At 49.1% G+C, this 20,754-nt stretch overlaps 1 protein-coding gene across 1 annotated transcript in view; it reads left to right on the plus strand.

Annotated features, from left to right (window-relative positions):
- Positions 1-18,886, plus strand: part of rtn4r (reticulon 4 receptor) — a 44,832-nt gene extending 25,946 nt beyond the window's left edge. The window contains exon 2 of the mRNA XM_079756988.1: positions 16,949-18,886. Coding sequence (XP_079613114.1) covers positions 16,949-18,336 — 1,388 coding nt within the window. The 3' untranslated portion in view covers positions 18,337-18,886. The remainder of the gene's footprint in view (positions 1-16,948) is intronic.
- Positions 18,887-20,754: the final 1,868 nt, after the last annotated feature.

Consider the following 20,754-nt stretch of genomic DNA (forward strand, 5'->3'; position numbering starts at 1 on the left):
AACTGCATTTTAAACACAAGATGTGAGTTTGGCCATCATATGTTGAAATGCTTCACCTTCGTACCACCTTTCATTAATTGCCTTTATCTGGCACATATCTTGCACTTTGAAAATAGTACTTGGCATCGTGTAGCATCTTATCCTAGCTATCTTTGTTGTATACGGGGAATGGGTTAACCTAGTGATTGTTCTTGGTTCTATGAACATCCTTACTGTACCCACAGTGATATATTGTTGCTCCTTCTTCTGACAAATGTACTTGTTGTATGTCGCTTTGGATAAAAGCATCTGCTAAATGCCCTAAATGTAAATGTAAAAGTATTTTTTTGTTTTTTCCAAGGTCTAGATAAGAGCTTTTTTAGAGTCGGAGATATAGCAGTTGAACACCATAAATGTATGTACTATTTTGTACCACTTTGAGTTCTGTAGTACAGTAGAGAGGCTGCTTATAGCAGGACCGGAGGAGATCGGTCCACGCAGCTACCGCTTGAAATAGACGCCTTGCCGTGCGAGATGGTATCGGTTCAGAGGAGCCGGCCGGCCCCCAGGGACAGAGAGTGGGCGGTCTCCAGAGTCCCTCCTCGCTGAATATTAACAACCTGGTTGTTTTCATCTTACTTAAAAGGATTTAATTTAATTTTCTGCCATTATCTGTTGATACCGATCTTACTAAGGGCTCAAACGGATGAGATGAACCGACCGGCTGAATTGCATACGATTTAATATCCTTGCCGGGTTTTTGGAGAAGGCGCGGGTAATGGGTTACGCCATTCGTCTGACCTGTCGGCGCCAGATTAAAACAGTGTTCTTGCTAATCACAAATAAAAAACATGGGATTAGTCAGCGGGAATTGAGTCAAGGTCTGTGCCCTGAGACGTAATTGAGCTTTTATCTGGAACACGGTGAATAATGCCATTAATCATACGGCAGCAGCCTGTCGACGCCGCCGCCGCCGTTACCTGCATCAGCTCTTAATTGGCTCCTTATTTGGACGGCGTTACAGAACTGTATTTAGGGGCTAAACAGCAGGTCCTCTCTCTGAGCACGGATCATTTGAGCGCCGTTTGGGTATGGCTGCCTCGCTGTTAGTGGCACATTTAATGTTGAAATGAACAGTTTGTGATACGCTGGCTCTTTCCATATTAGCAAACGATGTTAACTCCACATTAAATCCTGTCCAATGGTGTGATAATATTCTGCTGGAGCCCGATTTGTATTTATTGCTCACAGCACATATAGCACACGACTTCTCTTGTTTCCCCAGTTTTTTTCCTGAGGCGGTTAACCATAAGTATGGGTAGCTTGTATAAGAAAAAAAAAACCACATCATCTATTCTCAAGCAACACATTTACTGCTGCCCTCCTGACGCCGGATGCTCTGTGGACGAGTAATGGGAGCAGGGTATTCCTGCAAAGCGTTCCCTGTTTGCCGTTCCTCCATTGCTCCTCATGAAAACACATGTTTAAGATATAGAGCCGCTCTGACAACCGCCAGGACACTCCATCAGAGCACAGAGGAGAGGTTGTGTGTGTGTTAAGCTACGCAATTACAAAAGGCAGCTAAGGCTACGGCGCTACGGTGGATTAGCGTATGAGTGGCAGGCAGGTGGTGCCTTTGGTGGCGGTGTTGGTGGTGGGGGTGGTAGTGGTGGTGGTGGTGGTGGTGGTGGGTGTCCGTTTGGGCAGTGAGGCCGGGTTCTCTTCAGAATGATAGGAATGTTTTCTGTCAGGTGACAGTTGCTTCGGTGGCGAAGCAGCGGGCCCAAGGGCTTGGTAGAAGAGAGAGAGAGAGAGAGAGAGAGACGGGGAGAGAGGGGGAGATGGAAAAACAGAGAGAGAGTACAGACTACAGATTTACAGAGCTAGAGAGAGGGAGAGAGAAGAGATAAAGAGAGGGAGAGAGACGGAGAGAGAGAGAGAGAGGGGAGATACAGATGGGGAGAGAGAGGAGATACAGAGAGGGAGAGAGACGGAAAGAGAGAGAGAGAGAGAGAGAGAGGAGATACAGAGAGGGAGAGAGAGCGAAACAGAGAGAGAGAGAGAGAGAGAGAGAGAGAGAGAGAGAGAGTAGGACAGAGATACAATACTTCAAAGGTGTACTTATGAGTGGAGATCAAGGAGGTCTGTCTTGTCTATTCCTTCCCTGTTTGTCATCGCGGGCTCCTGTTCCGTTCCCTCTAATGGAAGTGGACACAATGGAGCCAGGCTCCGGGAAGAAACACGGCACACACCGCAAACCCATGTTCAACTGCCTGGACGCACAAAGCAAAACCTACAGGATCAGAGACCCGTGTGCAAGGGTGTCATCATCAACGTCACACACTCTGCAAGGCACCACCAGCCCCTACACTGAATGCTGGTGCTTTTTCAACAGCAGGGGCCACATTGACGACCCGTCGGTGTGGGTTAACGTCTGCAGATTAGCGGTTCCGGGAAAAAACAAGGAACAACAATCTAGTTTCCTTGACGACAAGCAACCAATAGCTCCAGCGCTGGGATCTGAAGTACATTTCCAACTCTTCCCGGTGACTCCGGCAGGGAGATAAGGGGGAATTAGGTGCAGCCGAAAGTGGTTTTGTTGCGTGATCACATCAAGATAGAGCCATGAATGTACACTCACAGGTGGTGAGCAGCAGATTAATGGATTCCGGTTTATGGTTTCATCAGAAGGGCGAAGGTATGTGGCAGGGGGAGATAAGGATGACAATTTTGAGTTAAAACACCCAACTGTACTGCAGGGATTTGTTTGTGAACAAGAGATCCTGTCACTGATGCTGTCAGGATGTTGCCCTGCCTTGTGGGCTGGCCGTTGTACTGGGCTGTCATCTTCACTCCAGATTATCGGGGGATAAATGCAGAATACGTCCCGTTGGGACGTATTCCGGCCCAACGGGACACGCACTAGATGTGGCTGGGTTGGGTCAAACTCGAAGGATGATGGCAAGAGTGCATGCGTATTTTGAAAGTGTAAATATACGTGTGTATATATGTGGTTAGTGTCTGGTTACCAGCAAGGCTGAACATGAGCAGTAAAAGCCGTGCTATAATCGTTTTGTTCTTGTACTCAGCTCATTCCTGGATAAAACAACGCTACGAGGCCTACGTTTTAGTTATTCATTCCCCCCAAAAACCCTTTAAACCTTCACTTCTGTTGACTATAAAATGTATGGATAGTAAATATGCTTCGATTTATCAGGAGCACTGCGCCTTTCAGCATTTAAAGTTGCTTTACTCCTCCAAAAAAAAAATCAGCAAACAGCCCAGTAAAGCGGCAGTCTTCTACCGACCTTTCCCCAATATTCTGTTAGCATTAAGTCCGTACCCCAGCAGAGGAACTGGGGACCAGTGGTTCCAGTGGCGGGCCGGGCGTGTATTATCCAGGCGTTTCAGGCCTATTAGCGCGAGCGCGGGAAAAACGGCGTTCGTACCACAACCCTGGACGAGATCTCCACGCGCGGGACTCGAGGGGGACGGAGGAATAGCTGGAGGATGCAGTTTAAAAATACCAGATTGTTTTCTCCAGGGCGGGGATGAGTCATTACCCGGGCAGTGGCGCGGGACCACTTGTCAGCAGCGTCTTCCCACGGCACGGCGACACGCAAGCTGCGTCGGCACACCCCCACGCAGAGCCCTCATCACTGTGGGTCGCTGACACACACACACGCGCGCACACGCGCACACATTAGCAAGCACACACGCACGCACGCACGCACGCACGCACGCACACATTCATGCAACACAAACGTTCATGTGTGTGTGGGTCGGTGAACGTGCGCACAAACACATTCGGATACACACACACACACACATGCACATTCGTCGGTGTGCGTGTGTGTGTGTGTGTGGGTGAACGTGCGCACAGACACATTCAGGCACACACACGTACACACACACACCCACACACGTCGGTGAACCTGCGCACACACACGTTCTGACACACACACACACATGCGCAAACATTTCCACACACATTCGTGTGTGTGAGTGTGTGTTTGTGTGTCAGCATGTGTGTTCACCGACCCAGGGACTCAAAGCTGCGCAAGCTCACGCACAGACACACACCTGCGTTTTCCGCTGCTCAGAAAGCCAAGAGGTGTAACGTGGAACCGAGTGGTGTTGTTTTGTTTGCGATGGGATCCGATCCCAGGCGGTTGGCGACGGGGTGACACTGCGTATTCCCCGGTCTTCCACCCTCTCCCCCCCCCCCCCCCCCCCGATCCAGCACCCACCCGACGCGGGCGCCACTTTGACGCCTCGCCGCCATTGGATCTCCGCTCTCCGCCCTTATCTGATGCTGCTCCACCTGTAGCATAACCCCCCTCCTCTGGTGTCTCCCCCTCCTCTACCTATCTCCTCCAGACAGGCCCTGGGGGGGGGGGGGGGGGGGAAGGGAGGGCATGTAATGGAAGGGATGGCGAGCGGCTCCATCTTGTTCAAGGCCCCCTCGCCTGGGAGATTAAGTGTGCCGCCCCCTGCCTCCCCCCCCCAGCATGCCCCGAGCAGGGGGGGAGGCGATGGGATAACACATGACCTTCAGCGGTGAAAAGGTGAGCAGCCTGCCCTTATCAGGGGGAGGAGGCATTACCAGGGAGGAGGAGGCGGAGGAGGAGGAGGAGGATGTGCAGGAGGAGGAGGTGCAGGAGGAGGAGGAGGAGGTGGAGGTGCAGGAGGAGGAGGTGCAGGAGATGCAGGAGGATGAGGAGGAGGTGCAGGAGATGCTGGAGGAACAGGTGCAGGAGGAACAGGAGGAGATGCAGGAGGGGAAGGTGCAGGAGAAGGAGGAGGAGGTGCAGGAGGAGGTGCAGGAGGAGGTGGAGGAGGTGCAGGAGGAGGTGGGGGAGGTGGAGGTGCAGGAGGAGAAGGTACAGGAGATGCAGGAGGATGAGGAGGAGGTGCAGGAGATGCTGGAGGAACAGGTGGAGATGCAGGAGGGGAAGGTGCAGGAGAAGGAGGAGGAGGAGGTGCAGGAGGAGGTGCAGGAGGAGGAGGAGGAGGTGCAGGAGGAGGTGGGGGAGGTGGAGGTGCAGGAGGAGAAGGTGCAGGAGATGTAGGAGGATGAGGAGGAGGTGCAGGAGATGCTGGAGGAACAGGTGGAGATGCAGGAGGGGAAGGTGCAGGAGAAGGAGGAGGAGGAGGTGCAGGAGGAGGTACAGGAGGAGGTGGAGGAGGTGCAGGAGGAGGTGGGGGAGGTGCAGGAGGAGGTGGAGGAGGTGCAGGAGGAGGTGGGGGAGATGCTGGAGGAGATGCAGGAGTAGGTGCAGGAGGAGGTGGGGGAGGAACAGGAGATGGGGAGGAGTAGGTGCAGGAGGAGGTGGGGGAGGAGGAGGTGCAGGAGGAACAGGAGATGGGGGAGGAGGACGTGATGTAGACAGACCACTGAGAGGAGGAATTAGTCAGCTAATGCTCGGCTAATGCACCGCGCCCCCCAACCCCTCAGGCCCCGGGCGCACCTCCCTGTCTCCTTCCCCTCCTCGTCCCTTTCTTATCTCCACTCCTCGGTAAAAAAGAGAAATCCATTCTCCTGCATCAGGGCTCTTTGTGTGTGTGGAGTGCGCTGCTTCCAAGCCAGGTGTTAAATAATGCACAAGGCTTTCTCCTTGCACTTGCATTCCAAACGCACGCGAGGAGAAGAATCTCTCAGAAAGTGCTTATTAAACCAACCAGACACCAGGGCCTTTCCTTTTTGACTAGCGGTTGTTTGGAGGTTCGGGGCGGGGACTATAGCGCTGGTCAGGCTTCCGCTACCGCCACTCCATGGTGTCGCCGGAATATTGATCTTATCCTCAGTCTTAAACTCGGTGCAGGGGGAGCTTTGGACCGGGTTTCGATCCGTATCCCTTCTGCCCAACCATATACCGCCACTCCTCTTATAAGATTAAATAAATAATATTGTTTTTTTATGCATGCAATGGATATTCAACAGTAGGCATTGTTACTCCCATGCCCTAGGGGGCGCTCTACGGCGCCTGCTAAGTGTAACCTGTAACGTCGTTCTGGTTCTGGTCAATCAGATTTAAAACGGATACCAACAACTGGACATGCGTTCTTGTGTCAGTCTGTACTAACTAACAAGTAACGGAGTAACAACTTTTCCTTATATTATATAACGAACAAGATAGTTTTGGTGTTTGGTATTCCTTGAGGGCGCGGTCCACACGGCCGGTCGCAGCTGGACAGTTCTGCGTCTCCTCAGCTCCGAAAGGCTACAAACGAACCCACAGAGTGGCCAGGCGCTGTGTGTCGCTGAATTGCTGGCGTCCAGAGCCTCCACAGACTCGTGTGCATGTTTAGTGTCGCTGACTGGAGATCCACGACTGGCAGCACGCTCCCTCCCCGGCTTATGACGGGGCCTCGACGCTCGGCTTGTAATTGCTGGCTTACAGCGTTGACATCCTGAATACATGAGAAAGAGGGGCAGATGGCTGAAAACCTCTTCCTCCCTCTCCTCCTCCTCTCCTTCAAAGCGTGGGCTGATTGAATCCGAGCCGTGATCTTGAGGCTCTGTCGGGCCGGCGGTCTGCTGTTCTGGCGGGGTCCTGACCCCTCGGCCGCGGTTCTGATCAGACGACGGCCCTTGTTGGCTCGGTTCCTGCTCCGGACGATCAGACGTTTTCATCTTTCGCCACAGGAGATGTGTGAGGGAAGGGGATACAGGGGAGGCAGGGGTCATCGCAAGCACTATTAGAGGAGGAAGGGAATAGAAGCAGTGATGACATGGGAAGACTCAGGGACATACAAAATAAAATAATCAAGTCATCTAAGTTTGTACGTTAAAGTTTGTACTCATGATAATATTTAAAGTACATTGTATTTGTGCACCACCTTTCATTGTAAGGGAGGTACACAGGAGAAAGAAACGGGCTATACAAATAAAATAAGAGTAATGTAAGTTTATAGGTTTATAGTTAATGCTAATTATAATTATAACACATTTTATTTGTGTATCAACTTTCATTGTAAGGCACAATCACAAAGTGCGTTTACAGTCCAATGAAAACAAGGAATTAAGTGAATGGATGGGAGAATTAAAAGCGTCTTAATGGATGCATCCAATAGGGATAACGCTGCTATTTCGTTTCCTAACCTCGTTAGCACATTTCCATAGACGTTTTATTTGCTTTTTCAACAAACAAAGAATTTTACATCCAAATGTAACCTGGTGACTTCCACAGCAGCGGGCTGAATATTTCAGCCAATATTATCGCATCATCTCCATCCATACGTATTTCTGCCCCCGTGTGCGACCCGCCGACGCAGTGAAACACACAGTGGAGCCTGACACATTGGCATCCATCAATCAAGCGTTGATGGATCAGCCTCACATGCCTCTAGCCGCATTCGCTCATTTGAAGAGGTGTGATGACAAATGATCTGCATGGCGGTTTAGGTTTCCTCCGGAGTTTATGTTTCCAATCGATCATCATTTCTACCACAGTGTGTGTCACTTTTCCTCCCCTTTTCTTAAACCAGTATGCACCAGAATATGTTTCAGTTCAGTTGCTCACCTTCTGATGGGAATGCGCGTGCCATTGCCCACAGCGCCTCTAAATATAAAGGTGTTTCATTTTTGGGTCGGGAAAGAGACATGATGCATCTTTGAGCTGTAAATATATATATATATATATATTTATTTATATATATATCACCGGAGCATGGGTCCTACGGTAGGTGGAGAATTGAGGACAGGGAATGAATCAGATATATACGGAGGCGGAGAAAGATATGAGATTTTTCTATCTCTATAATGTCAAACAACCTCCCACATGCACACTTCGGAAACAATATGGCAGCCTCCGCAAATATTTCCTAGCTCTCCATTTGGTGGACGCTGAAGTGTACATGCCGCTTTGTTGGAACGCACTTTTCTTTCTCGGGGAAGAAAGCCTGTGAAAGTTCCAAAGTTCAGAACATTCACAGAGCAAAGTAGACCTGTTGTACGTCCTAATGCATTCACCAGCAGGGTCTGTCTGGGACGGATAAAAGGAAGGCAGTGGTTGGCCTCTTATAGGTCAACATTCCTCCAGGGCCCAGTTCACATTCAAACGACATGGATGTGATCTGATCTGCAGACCTGCTCGGAGGTAGTAAGAGGTGGAGGTGTTCCGATCTGCTAGAGATGATCAGAGCTACGTAGTAACAACAATCGGAGTGGTGGATCTGATCTACAGAGCTGCTCAGAGCCAGTAAACACAACTCAATGTGCTAGATAATCCACCTCAGATTAGGGCATACTGTTATAAATGTATGTGTGTGTGTGTGTGTGTGTGTGTGTGTGTGTGTGTTTGTTTCTGTGCATGTCGTTGCGTGTTTGCTGTGTGTGTGTGTGTGTGTGTGTGTGCGTGTGTGTGTGTCTTAATGCATGTGCGTTATGTGCTGGCTGTGTGTTTGCTTTCTGGGTTGTGTGTCATGTGTGTCCGATAACATAGAAGCATTGCCACCGTATGTCCTCCAAGATTTAAATAAATCAAGAGCCGCTCTCTGTCCTTGTGTGCAGTGCTTTCTTAATGTCTCTCACTTTCTCCTTTCCCACTAAATGGTGCCAGTAGAGATGTCTCCGGCCTTTGGGGATCCTCCTCAGCTCTCTGTTTCCCCTACCTTGTCCCAGAAGGCGGTGTCATGCACATCCTCGCCTCATATTGAGGACACATCTGTGACTTCTACTGTGACTGCTTTCCCTTTTCGATATCAACTTTATTGTACCTCAAATAAGGGGGTCGGCTCTTTCTGAGCAGTTCCTCGTCGGTTAGCAACAGTGTGTTCGCGTTTGATTAGAAAATAACTTTTTAAGATCTGTTATTCTTAGTGTTGGCACTTTGTTTATATTGATTTTCTGTTGAACCAATGATGGAAATGTTCTATTCACAGCTGACTTATCATATTATAAAGGCGTGAATCTATATATCATGCTAATGCCTCTTTTCATAAATGAGTCTCATGGCGGACGTTGTCAGCGTGAGCTGAAGGAACAATCTATTCTCGACTTCCCACCCCCCACTCCCCCCGGTCTCCTCCTCTCGATGACTATGTGCGATGTACAATCAGTGTTGGCTGAGCTCACGAGGTACAGAGGGGTGACTTGTAATCGGAAGGTTGCTAGTTCGACCCCCGGCTTCTCCTAGCTGAGTGTCAAGGTGTCCCTGAGCAAGACACCTGCACTTAGCTGCTCCTGGTGAGTTGGCTGTCATTTTGCGTGGTTGACTCCGCCGTCGGTGTGTGAATGTGTGTGTCGATCGTTGTGAGAGGTTGGATAAAAGCGTCTAAAAGCCAAAAATGTAATTTGCACTACACACAGACCTGCGCACACTCACCCTGAATGAGAACCACTTCCTGTGTGTTTACGCCCCACTCACCGGCCCCCATTCATCTCAAGGCTACTGCGATGTCGTCCATTACCCACTCAGACCCCTAGCCCTCGGTGGCGGTCCATTCAGGTCGTTGAACCGCCCAGCTCTGTGTCAGCGGACGACACGGCGGTCCAGCGCTGACCCCCTGTTCCCCGGGATCAGACGCGCCCGACCCCATCTGGCCAGACCGCCCCGCTGCCACCGCGGTCTGGCCGCGTCGCGCCGCCCAGCAAGCGGCTTGTGAACATGTCTCCGTACTCAGCACCTGGGGCTGAGCGGTGTCATGCTGTCGGCCTGTCACATGCAGATGATATAATGGGACGTGGTCGCTTGTGCTTTTAAGTCTCTGACACATGCGACGGCGGACACATATGTCACATTGTTCCCGTGTCAGTCATCCGCTCGGCTTCGATGCATTGTTGATGGAAGTGCACGCTATGAAACGACTCCCGCGTCCCCCACTCGATCACCTACAATGCGAGGAGGGAGCATCTGCCATCCAGTGCTTGAATCTTTCAAACATATGGAAGGGTGTGTGTGTGTGTGTGTGTGTGAGAGAGTCTCTGTTAATGAACGAGTGCATATGGGTTTGCGTGGGCCCATGCTTTTATGTATGAGCAGGTGCAAGCTGGAGACCAGCCAGCACTCACATATGGCCACACTCCATTCAGTATAAGTATGGCCGCCTTTTATTTCAACACAGGTTTTGTTTGCCTTTGGGTGAAAAAAAAACGGGGGGCGAAAGCTGAGCCCTGTTGACGGGTGAGGCAGCTGTTTTCTAAGGGCGGTGGGGTAAGCTGGCCTGCGGAGACTTCCTGGGGTCCAAACAGGACGGAGACGACGGGAGATGACACATGGGAACGCAGTCTGCAGCGTCAGCAGACCCACCTACCATTGTGTGGAGTTGCGTGACACATGAGGGCCATGGAAGCACCATCGATTATAATTTGTCCCCTATTTGTGAGCCTGTTTTCATTGGCTCCCTGTCTTTTTCCCGCCCTTTCTCGCCTCGTTATGTATGGATCGATCGCATCCCCACACTTGATTATTTTCCGTAAAAGTAATCTTCAGTTCTCTGTTTTCGACAGTCTCACACATCTCTTGTTGTTCATGCCTGCAGCACCATGATCCATGATTTGGATTCTTCGGTGAGACAACAGCAAGTGCTTTTAAATACTCAGCTAGTACTTTTTTTTTTAAAGAAACACAGTTTCTCCCAAACAGGGTAAATAGATTGCTTAAGAGAATTACTTTAGCCGAACCCAGTCAAAGATAAAGTTCTTGTTTGATCCATTTTCAATTTGATTGTTACATGCAGAAATAGCACTGCAAGCTTGTCTGAGCAGAACAAGAGCTGACCCTAGCATGGACGTTTGGCCGAACACAGGCAAGCTGCCATAATGAAGCTGTCAGTAGAGTGGATAATGTCGGTGTCGCTTTCTCCGCCCCCTCCTACGAGCTCCACTCGGTAGACTTTTCTATAGGAGCCTCTCGGTGGCTATAGGGAAGTAACTTTACAACAGAAGCCTGTGACCACTTTTGCAAAGTGTGCCTCTCTACTTAGACCAACTGGAGCGATGCTAGCTGAGCCTCCTATACCATGGGACTGCCTGTACCCTCCCCAGTGTTAGTTGATCTCTCTCTGAAACCCTCCAATAACTCTGCACGGCCCCCTTCAGCAGACGTTTCACACGGCTATGTGTTATGAACAGCAGATGCTGTCTCCAGGCAGTTTCTGTCCGCTGTTTCTCATGCAAATGATTACACCAGTCAACCATTAGACCTAATGTTGTTTGGTAGTACCCCGAAGGCCTTGCTGGTAACATCACAATTGATATCTGGGTAACAGTCCTCTCCCTCTCCCTTTCTCAATAGTTGGATTTTGACGCAAGTTTAGGCACGGCACACAGTCGTATTTCAGCCTTTATTAGAAATCTGATGTTGTAATCAAGGGGTCCAATTCAGTTAAGTCAGAGAGAGTTCTTTCACTCCATCCTGCTCGTTATTAAGTTTCTATGATGTGGCACGGTGAGAAAAAAGCGATGCACTTTGGGTTTTTGTACAGTTTGAAAACTCCATTGAAACTGTGCTATGACAAACTTTTGACACAATGACATTCAGCATACAGTGCAGAATGGGGGAGGGATCACCGTGCTGCTAGCTCATACTGAACTACTGTGATCTTTCTGCCAAAGAACAAGGCAATACCCGGGCACGTGGAACATCTGACAGTGCACCTATTGTCTCTTCAGTTTGTTTGTAGACAAGATCAAGCCCGGCACCGCCGTCGGAGAGTAAACAAGGCCCGGGCTGGCAGCGCTGTCGTTTGCTAGAACTCAAAGTAGGGCACTCGCTGACTTCGCCGTTCCTCTGTGGAATAAAGAGTACATTTAGGGGCCCTCACATGTGCACTCTCTCCGTCTCAGCTGATGCCTGCGTTTTATTTTCATCGCACGTTGCTTGCATTTTGCATTCTACACAGTTCCGTCGTGCAACTCGCTCTTTTCTCTGGTCCAGAGAGGCGATACCCGGTAACTTTTGGTGGCCTCATGGGGAGAATAGACCCCCTGCCGACCACCATGGAGCATAATATAACACTGAGGCGGATCCGCACCAACACAGTAACATGACAGGGAAATATATCTTTTTGGCTTTTATGGTGCAGAGTCAGTCGGATCCAGCCAGTTGCCATTTTCATTCGCTACGTTTGGCAGTCATCATTGAGGCTTCATTTTAACTAAACTCCATTTAGTTGGCGTTACGGTGAAGAGGCCCTGATTGTCCTCCCATTAAGGTGATAGATGTGGTTAAGGGCCCTCTGTGGAATGCAATCCCACACCTGCTCCACTAATGAATTTATTGCATTATTGATCCGGGAGTGATGGCGTCATGGCGATGATGATGCACTGGTGTTTGCATCTGGCTCCAGACCCGGCCCTCTCCCTGTAGGGCCTGATTCGGAGCGGGAGGGAGGGACTCAGACACTACTATTCAGTACTGACTCGTGTTCGACTTACATTTACATTTACATTTAGGGCATTTAGCAGACGCCTTTATCCTAAGAGACTTTAAATGAGTACATTTTGTCAGAAGAAGGAGAAACAATATATCACTGTCGGTATACTAAGGATATTCATAGAACCAAGTGCCAAGCACTAACAATTGTCAGCTAACCCATTCCTCGTGTACAACAAAGATAGCTAAGATAAGATGCTTTTGTCCCATGCTTTGGTCCGAAGCGACTTATAGTGAATCTTAATAATTCAGGGGAGGGTATGTTTGGCCTGGAGTTCGAGGTAGACCTGGAAATCAAACCCAAAACCTTTGAGCTGGGATTGTACCCCCCCCCCCCCCCATGGGCGCCACCCTGTCGTGCCCACCCTCACACCTACTTGGGCCGGTTCCACCATTAAAGCAGAGGGGCTCTGAGACCACGCTGCCTGAGCAAACGCTCAAGGGCACTCCAGTGGTATTGTAAGCACTGCTTTGATCCACTCTCCGCAGCCCTTGATTCGCGCCCATGCAGGAATTCCATTTCATAGGCCTTTTAAGAAAACCCTGTCCTTGTCGCAGATAATGGGACCCTTGCTCTTTATTGCCACCCGGCCGCTGCTTCCCATCGGCATGTGTCAGTCGCCGGTCCGTGAGAAAATGGTTTCATAACGCCAAGAAGTGTCTTTACGCCGTTATGAGCTTTCCTTGGATCCTACAATCCAAGGAAACACTCGAGCAATCACTTTCTCTCACACATGCGCGCACACATACACGTATGTGCGCACACGCACACCCACAGTGGTTTGGCTCTCTTTCCTCAGCTGCCCGGCGACCTCCAGTCGTGTCGTTTATTCATGAGCCATCTGCTCGGGATGGACGCTGTGTCAGATGTTTCCAACCGGACTCTCGGCCGTCTCCACCGCTCCTCTTCCGAGTGTACCCTCCCTCTGCATGCTGTGTGTGTGTTTGTGTGTCTGTGTGTCTGTGTGTAACACACACATGCTAGCCCAGAGTCTGTTAGTACACGCGTACATCCATCATGTCCTGAGAAACCCGCTTGATCTACTGCGGGCGTTTATTCCTGATCACAGTGCGCCGTTAATCAGTCCTCACTGCGACGGGCGGTGTGCGGCGCAGGCACCTTGGCATTTAGCTGTCTCTGAGGCAGTGTGTGCGTGAGTGTGCATGGGTTCGCGTGTGTCTGAGTGTGGCCCCTGACATCCATTCGAGGAGGAGAGAGATGATGATGCATTGACCAAACAATCCCTGGGAGAAATCAATTGTCTTTTGCCAAGAATTAAGAGGAGAAGCTTTAAATATCTGTTCCTACTCTTATTTCACACTGTCACCAAATTGTACTATTGGGATTCTGCATGGAAAATGTCCTACCTTCATTGTCACCATCAGGTACCCAACACATGGATATATGTTTATGTATATATATATGTGTGTGTTGGGTACGATACGATCTATGTATTCTAGGATGACACACTCACAACCTCCCAGAGATCCCAGAACACGTGGATGAGCCATGCCCTGCAGCAGCACGATAAAGTATGGTTTGAGACGGAGGAAGGAAGGAGGCCAGGTGGTCCCAGCAGAGCCCAGCAGAGCGCAGTCTCCTGCGCTCGGGCCCACTGGGATACTTCTGTCATGTTCGACATCCCTCCCCAATCTGAGAGGCCTTCAAAGTAAAGCTCCCGTGCTGGATCCGATTCCCCTTAGTTCTGCTGTCCTGACGTGCCATCCTCGTTCTCAGGGTTAATGCTGTGGTCTCTGCTGGATCGACCCAGCCATGCCAAGCTCCGTGACCTCAGAATATATGCTGTGTTTTCCATGATCTAATACCCCCCCCCCCCCCCCACACACACACACACACACACACACACACACACACACACACACACACACACCCACCGACACACACACACACCCCTGCAGACATGCCTAAAAATTCCTATTCAGCTGGTGTCTGTGGTGTGGTCATCCGTAGCCCGTGCTGCTGGCTAATGTATGTGAGGATATCAAATGGAATGAAAGGGAAATTCAATTAGACGAGGGAGAGAGCCGTAGCACCAGAGAGAGGCTTAGTCTGCGCAGACTTCCCTATCTCCTTGAGCTGCCTTTGTGAAGACAAGTGTTTGACTAGTGAGGGAGAGAGAACGAGAAAGAGAGAGAGAGAGAGAGAGAGAGAGAGAGACAGAGAGAGAGAGAGTTAAGTACAGAGAGAGAGATACAAACACAGAGAGTTAAGTAGAGAGAGAGAGAGAAAGAGAAAGATACAGACAGACAGACAGAGAGTGATGCAGAAAGAGAAAGAGATACAAACAGAAAGATACAGACAGACACAGAGAGGGATACAGAAAGAGAAAGAGAGAGAGAGATACAAACAGAGAGATCCAGACAGAGAGAGATTTATAGGGAGATACAGTCCCACAGACCGAGAGCGCTCTCAGGGCTGATATGCTGCGGTGTGAGGCAGCAGCCAAACAGGGCTCCCGGGCCCCTGAACCGAGGGCTGAGTGCCGTTGTTGGGCATCGGGGTAGCTCTCTGTAGAGAGAGAGGTGTCAGGCAGGCCTTGGTGGAACGGGGGGGGGCATGCTTTCACACAGCAGATACGGCGAGATTTAGAGGTTTGAGAGCAACGCCGGCAGAGCAGGATAAGAGGAATGGCGCTTTTCCGTAACCTTGATGCCTTGTTTGGCGTATCAATCAGCGATATGAAGTTTGGGAGTCGATAACTCCGGCCGACAACCTGCTGAGGACTAGCGGACCTAATGCATTAATCCTTTTTATGCAGTAAAGGTTATTTGAAAGTAAATTTGAAAAAGGGACCACGAAATGCACTACCAAGTGTGTGTGCTTCAGCGTGTGCATGTGAGTGTGTGCTTGTGTGTGCGTGCGTGTTTGTGTGTTTGCTTGCAGGTATGTGTGTGTGTTTGTGTGTGTGGATGCAGGGGTAAAGTCACCTCTGCTGATCAATAGTGTCGACTCAATTCTTGCGTAAGCTGTGAAGTGTCTCTAATACGGAGGCCCGGGGGGACCATAGGTGCAGCCTGAACCCCAGAAGGACACCCTGTTCTTGGGGGAGGATTTCAGGGAGGTCAACAGATGGCCGGATCTCTCCATGGGTCAGAGGCAGTGTAGGAGTCGCTATGTGAGGAGGCAGTGGACTTGCGTTACATGGTACTATGTCTGGCGCTGTCACCCAGCAGGCTGAGAACCAGCAGGTCTGTCGAGGAGACTAGACCTTGATGGGCTGGGCTGAAATATCCCCTTCTAACGTAAAGCCGGTGTGTGAGGAGGGGTACATGCACTGCGGTAGTGAGAGAGGTGAGGGGAGTGATTAAAGAGGGGAGTGAGATCGGAGAGTGATCTGAGTGAGGGAAATGACAGAGGGGAGTGATCATAAAGGGGACTGATTAAAGAGAGGGGAGTTAGGGGAGTGAGGGGGTGTTCAGAGAGGGGAGTGAGAGAGGTAAGGAGAGTGATGAAAGAGAGGGGAGTGATCAGTGAGTGACTGGAGAGGGAGTAATGTGAGAACAGGAAACAGAACTGGCAGCATGCAGGGTTTTAAACATAGACTGTGATGTGTTGTTTGTTAAGACATCTCCCAAACAACCCTGAATCCTTCAATCCTCACTTTCCAATCCTTTCTTGTTTTCACACGTCACACAACACCCAGCATGTTTTGCCGGATTGGATCGTGTGGTAATTGTAGTGTTTGAATTCATCAAGACACAGACGGACTTCTGTGGTAAACAGCTGCACAGAACACACCACCAATATGGGATTCAGGTCGCCCAGCAATCTGCCTTCCTTTAAACATGCTTTCCTTTAGGATGCATTAGCATGTGATCCGATCTGATGAAAACATCACTGTGCGTGCATTAACATTTTTTATACATATTCATCATGTTTCTCTGGGCTCAGTTATGGACACTGGCACGTCCTATGGACGCTTTTCCATCCTAAAACCCAGCATTAATCTCCCAGCGTGCCATTAAAGCTTATCTTCCAACATCAGACCAATCGTCAAACCACAGAAATGCCTGAAAGCCATTAGTTATGTCAGGCTCATTAAAAGGTGTCTAATTCTATATAAAAGCCTCCCACACACATTAAGTGGGCCTGCAGAGGATTCTTTTCTATTGCTCAGGAATTCATGATTGTGTTAGACGCAGCGAGGAGATGGATCCCTAAGTGCAAATAACCGCATACAGGTCACTCAAGTGTCTTTTTCTGTTTGCTTCCAATTATGTAACTTGCTGAATATTTCACTCGGGACAAGAAAATGTTCTGCTGGAAAAAAAGGACTATTATGGATGCTCTTTCAAGGCGCGGTGAAATGGTGTCAACTGCGTTTCTGAAACTTGAACTTAAAACTGAGATTCTGTTCTTTAACACCGTTATAGTTATAATGTAAGCTTTTTCATGTGTATTTTTGTCACCGAAAAAGTGACGTTTGTGTTAAATAAAAAAAGTCTAGCTGATGTGTAAAAAAAAAGAAGAGTCTAGCAACTGTTACTCTGTGCATAGCAATGTGTCATGCTAACCCAGTTATCATTCTCTCTCTCCCTCTCTCTCTCCCTCTCTCTCTGTCCTCCAGGGAGCAGACTCCTGTTTCTGGTGCTGTGGCTGAACCTAGTGCATCCAGCTCACGGCTGTCCTGCCAAATGTGTCTGCTACAGCGAGCCCAAGCCCACAGTGGCCTGCCAACAGCAGGGACTGTTTTCCATCCCCACTGAGATCCCTGTGCGGAGCCAGCGGATATTCCTCCAGAGCAACAAGCTCACGGTGGTGAGATCCACCAGCTTCAGCTCTGTCCACAACCTCACGGTGCTGTGGATGTACTCCAACAACATCAGCCAGATCGAGGCCGGGGCCTTCTACGGTCTGGAGAAACTGGAGGAATTGGACATTGGCGACAACAGCAACCTCCGCACCATGAGTCCCACGGCCTTCCGGGGTTTGACCAAGCTGCACACACTGCACCTGCACAGGTGCGGCCTGTCGGAGCTGCCCGTTGGGGTGTTCCGAGGGATGTTCTCCCTGCAGTACCTGTACCTGCAGGACAATAACATTATCACACTGCATGATGATGCCTTCCTGGACCTGGCCAACCTGACGTATCTCTACCTGCACAACAACAGGATCAAGATAGTGACGGACAACATGTTCCACGGCCTGATCAGCCTGGACCGACTGCTTCTGCACCAGAACCGGGTCGTATACGTCCAACCCAAGGCGTTCAGCGATCTGGGCAGGCTGAAGTCGCTGTTCCTATTCTTTAACAACCTCACCATGTTATCAGGGGAGACCATGGACCCGCTGGTTTCCCTCCAGTATTTACGTCTGAACGGCAACCAGTGGATTTGTGACTGCAGGGCCCGGACCTTGTGGGAATGGTTCAAGCGGTTCAAAGGTTCCAGCTCTGAGCTGGAATGCAATGTGCCCACAACTCTGGCGGGGATGGACCTCAAACGGCTGAAGAGTGATGACCTGGAAGGCTGTGTGGAAACCTCTCTCACTCAGACCACTCTGTTCAATGCCAAGACACGGCCTGGGAAATTCCCATCCACCGAAAACCCTTTGGGAGAAGCCATCCCCAGATGTTGTCTCGGAGATAACGACAAGTCCTCCATCCTGTCTGGAGACGTCAAGATTCGTCAGATCACCAACAACCCTCTGAAGGAGAAGGAGAACATATCCAAGACCAAATTCAAGGAGACGGAACGTACGAAGAACGAGACCCGGAACAAGCAGAGCGACGGACCTCTGGGAACCTTGTCCAATGACCTGGACCAGTCTTTGGATAACATCAATCCTGAACTCATTGACAATCTAGAACCCTCCACAGCGCCGAACAAGAAGAAGAAGAAATGTTCCAAAAAGCCCAAGTCAGACGCCCATTGTCTCAAAGGCCGTGGATCTACGATTCAAGCTCCGGCCTTTTTCTTCTCTCCGTTGATCTGGATCTCTCTAGCCATGTCCTAGGACGTCTGAGCACTCTCTCAACACAGGACAGAACTCACACAGATTGTTAACGCTCATGACAATGACACAGACGTTGTAGAGACTTCTACCACAGACTGGCAAGGAAAGGGTGAAATCGGCCCAAAAGAGGCAAAGACTAACAATAATAAAGAAATACATTTAACAAAATGGATGCCTTTTACAGACCACTTCAGATTTAATGTATATAATAACCGGTGCCCAAAATTGTTTGTTCTGTATGTACTTAACTGTACTGTGTCTAAGCTACACTTTTGAGATTATCCTTGTTTTGCCCTCTATAAGGCTTTTACAAACAAAGAAATAAACTGCTTGGACAGGATACTGGAAAACAACCATGATGAAATGAAACCGAGGATTTCAGAGACCGAAAGCACACAAAGAATGTTTAGGTCCATTCAGCCAAGAAGGATCTCCATTTGTCATTATTTATTCAAAAGTGATGCATTTGTTGGGTACAGTTATGTTTTTTATGTTTCTACGTAAACCAGTAAAAAATACAAATGTTTGATCTCCCCTATTTTTGTTCTACTTCCACACGAGAAAAGGGTCCATGGTCGGCCTTGAACAAAGGAATGCTGTTGTGTTAAGGGAAATTGCAAAGGAATCATAGATATGCATTTTATTTTACTTGTGTACAAGTATGAATATATTATGAATAAAAGTTCTTCTTTTGTAACCCTCTTCTGATATTGTGAGTTATTTTAAACACAACTGTCTGTCTGAGTCTGATGTGTGTAACCGAAAGTCAGACCTTGGGAAAACAAAGGTGTCATTGACAGACGTTGCACTGTATGAGAGTGGCGATGTACAAAATATCTTGAAATAACCATTGCAAATTAACTGCTAATTCAATTGACTAAAAGTGCCATATTTTGCCAAAACGTGTTGGATTCTCTCATGAATGACCACGTCAGATCTCATCCCATCGCAGTGCAGGTGGAAGAAAGAGAAAACGATCAGTCTCTTCCCAGTTCCTCCACAGCAGATGGTGGAGCTCCCGGGGCCAAATCATTGTTTTGGAGACTGTGGAAAGAGCCAGGGCCACGTGCTTTGGCAAATCTGGCCGACACTCGACTGGTCCACATTCAGTCTGTGCGGTCTTCCTTGGGGATTGGTCTCACTCTAGAGAGAGAGAGTGATTGCGTGGCCCGGCCAAAGCCACGAAATCACTTCATAGCACCCACTCGACATATGGAGGGGAGACTGTTAACATATCTTACCAGCAGAATCTCACACCCACTTAACACTCACCAGCAAACACACTCTGACCTTTTCACCTTTTCTACTAAAGAGTGTTTGCTCTCAAAAATAGCACATCATGAGTTCTTTGATCTAGAATGTTTACTAAGCTATTTTTAGTGAAAATACCCCCGAGGCTTTGTAACAAGATCAAACAATTTGGAGAATATGAAATATAATGCAAGCCAAAGTCAACCAAATGACATTCGTTCATTTTGCAATTCTGTCACACCTCAGGATATAACAAAACACTTGAAAGTTCAAAGGGAAAATCGCATGAGATTAGATAAACTATATGCATTCCAAACCTTTCCCATCATTTTCAGTGGATTATCTCGTACTGCCTTTTATGGGGAAGGAAAAGGACATACTTTCAACGTTGTTGCCTCTATATTGGCAGAGGAATGGGCAGAAGGCTTGGCTTGCACCATTTAGAGAACTCCGTCGAGTGTTGAACAGGTGCAGCCAGAGCATGAGCCAAACCTCTACAACTCTCTGACTGAAACACTCCGGCACGCTGGATTCAACCGAAACACGTTTTAATGCAAAGTAGGGCATTCTCCCAGGCAGAATATCGTTACCCTCATAACAATATTCTCTCACAGAGTTTGTTTGAGGCAAAAGCGCCCAAAAATAATTCATGTAGACAAATCCTACAGACTGGAATAATGCAGAGGCCGGTAATCTGCTCCAAATGAAGTCCAGATCTTGTCAGCAGCCTTGGGTTTATCGCGCACAAAGTGAAAGGATTAGAAAGCGGGCTCGCCACAAATCCCCTGAGCTTTCCATTGTCGTCGATTAACCCTGGAAAGTGAGAGGATCTAAGAGGGACCCGGGAAGATATTGATCTGCAGTGGGACTCAACTGGGTGGAAGGAGGGCCATCCCGCCCAATTGAACACACTGCCCTGGCCTTTGCCCGGCCCGCTTCCCTGGTTTCGGGGGAGGCCGCTCGGAGCTCAGAAGGCCCTGGAAGGGGCATTAAAACCCTTCATGTCCTATATGTCATTACTTACCCATTTGGACAGCATGCTCTACTCACTTGGTACATTATTGACCGATATAGACAGAATGTTCTACTCACCTGGTACATTATGGACCTATAAAGACGGAATGTTCTGCTAACCATGTCCATTATCTCCCAATATGGCTGAACGTT

This window comes from Pollachius pollachius (assembly GCF_949987615.1).
Source record: "Pollachius pollachius genome assembly, chromosome: 1".
Lineage (NCBI taxonomy): Eukaryota > Metazoa > Chordata > Actinopteri > Gadiformes > Gadidae > Pollachius > Pollachius pollachius.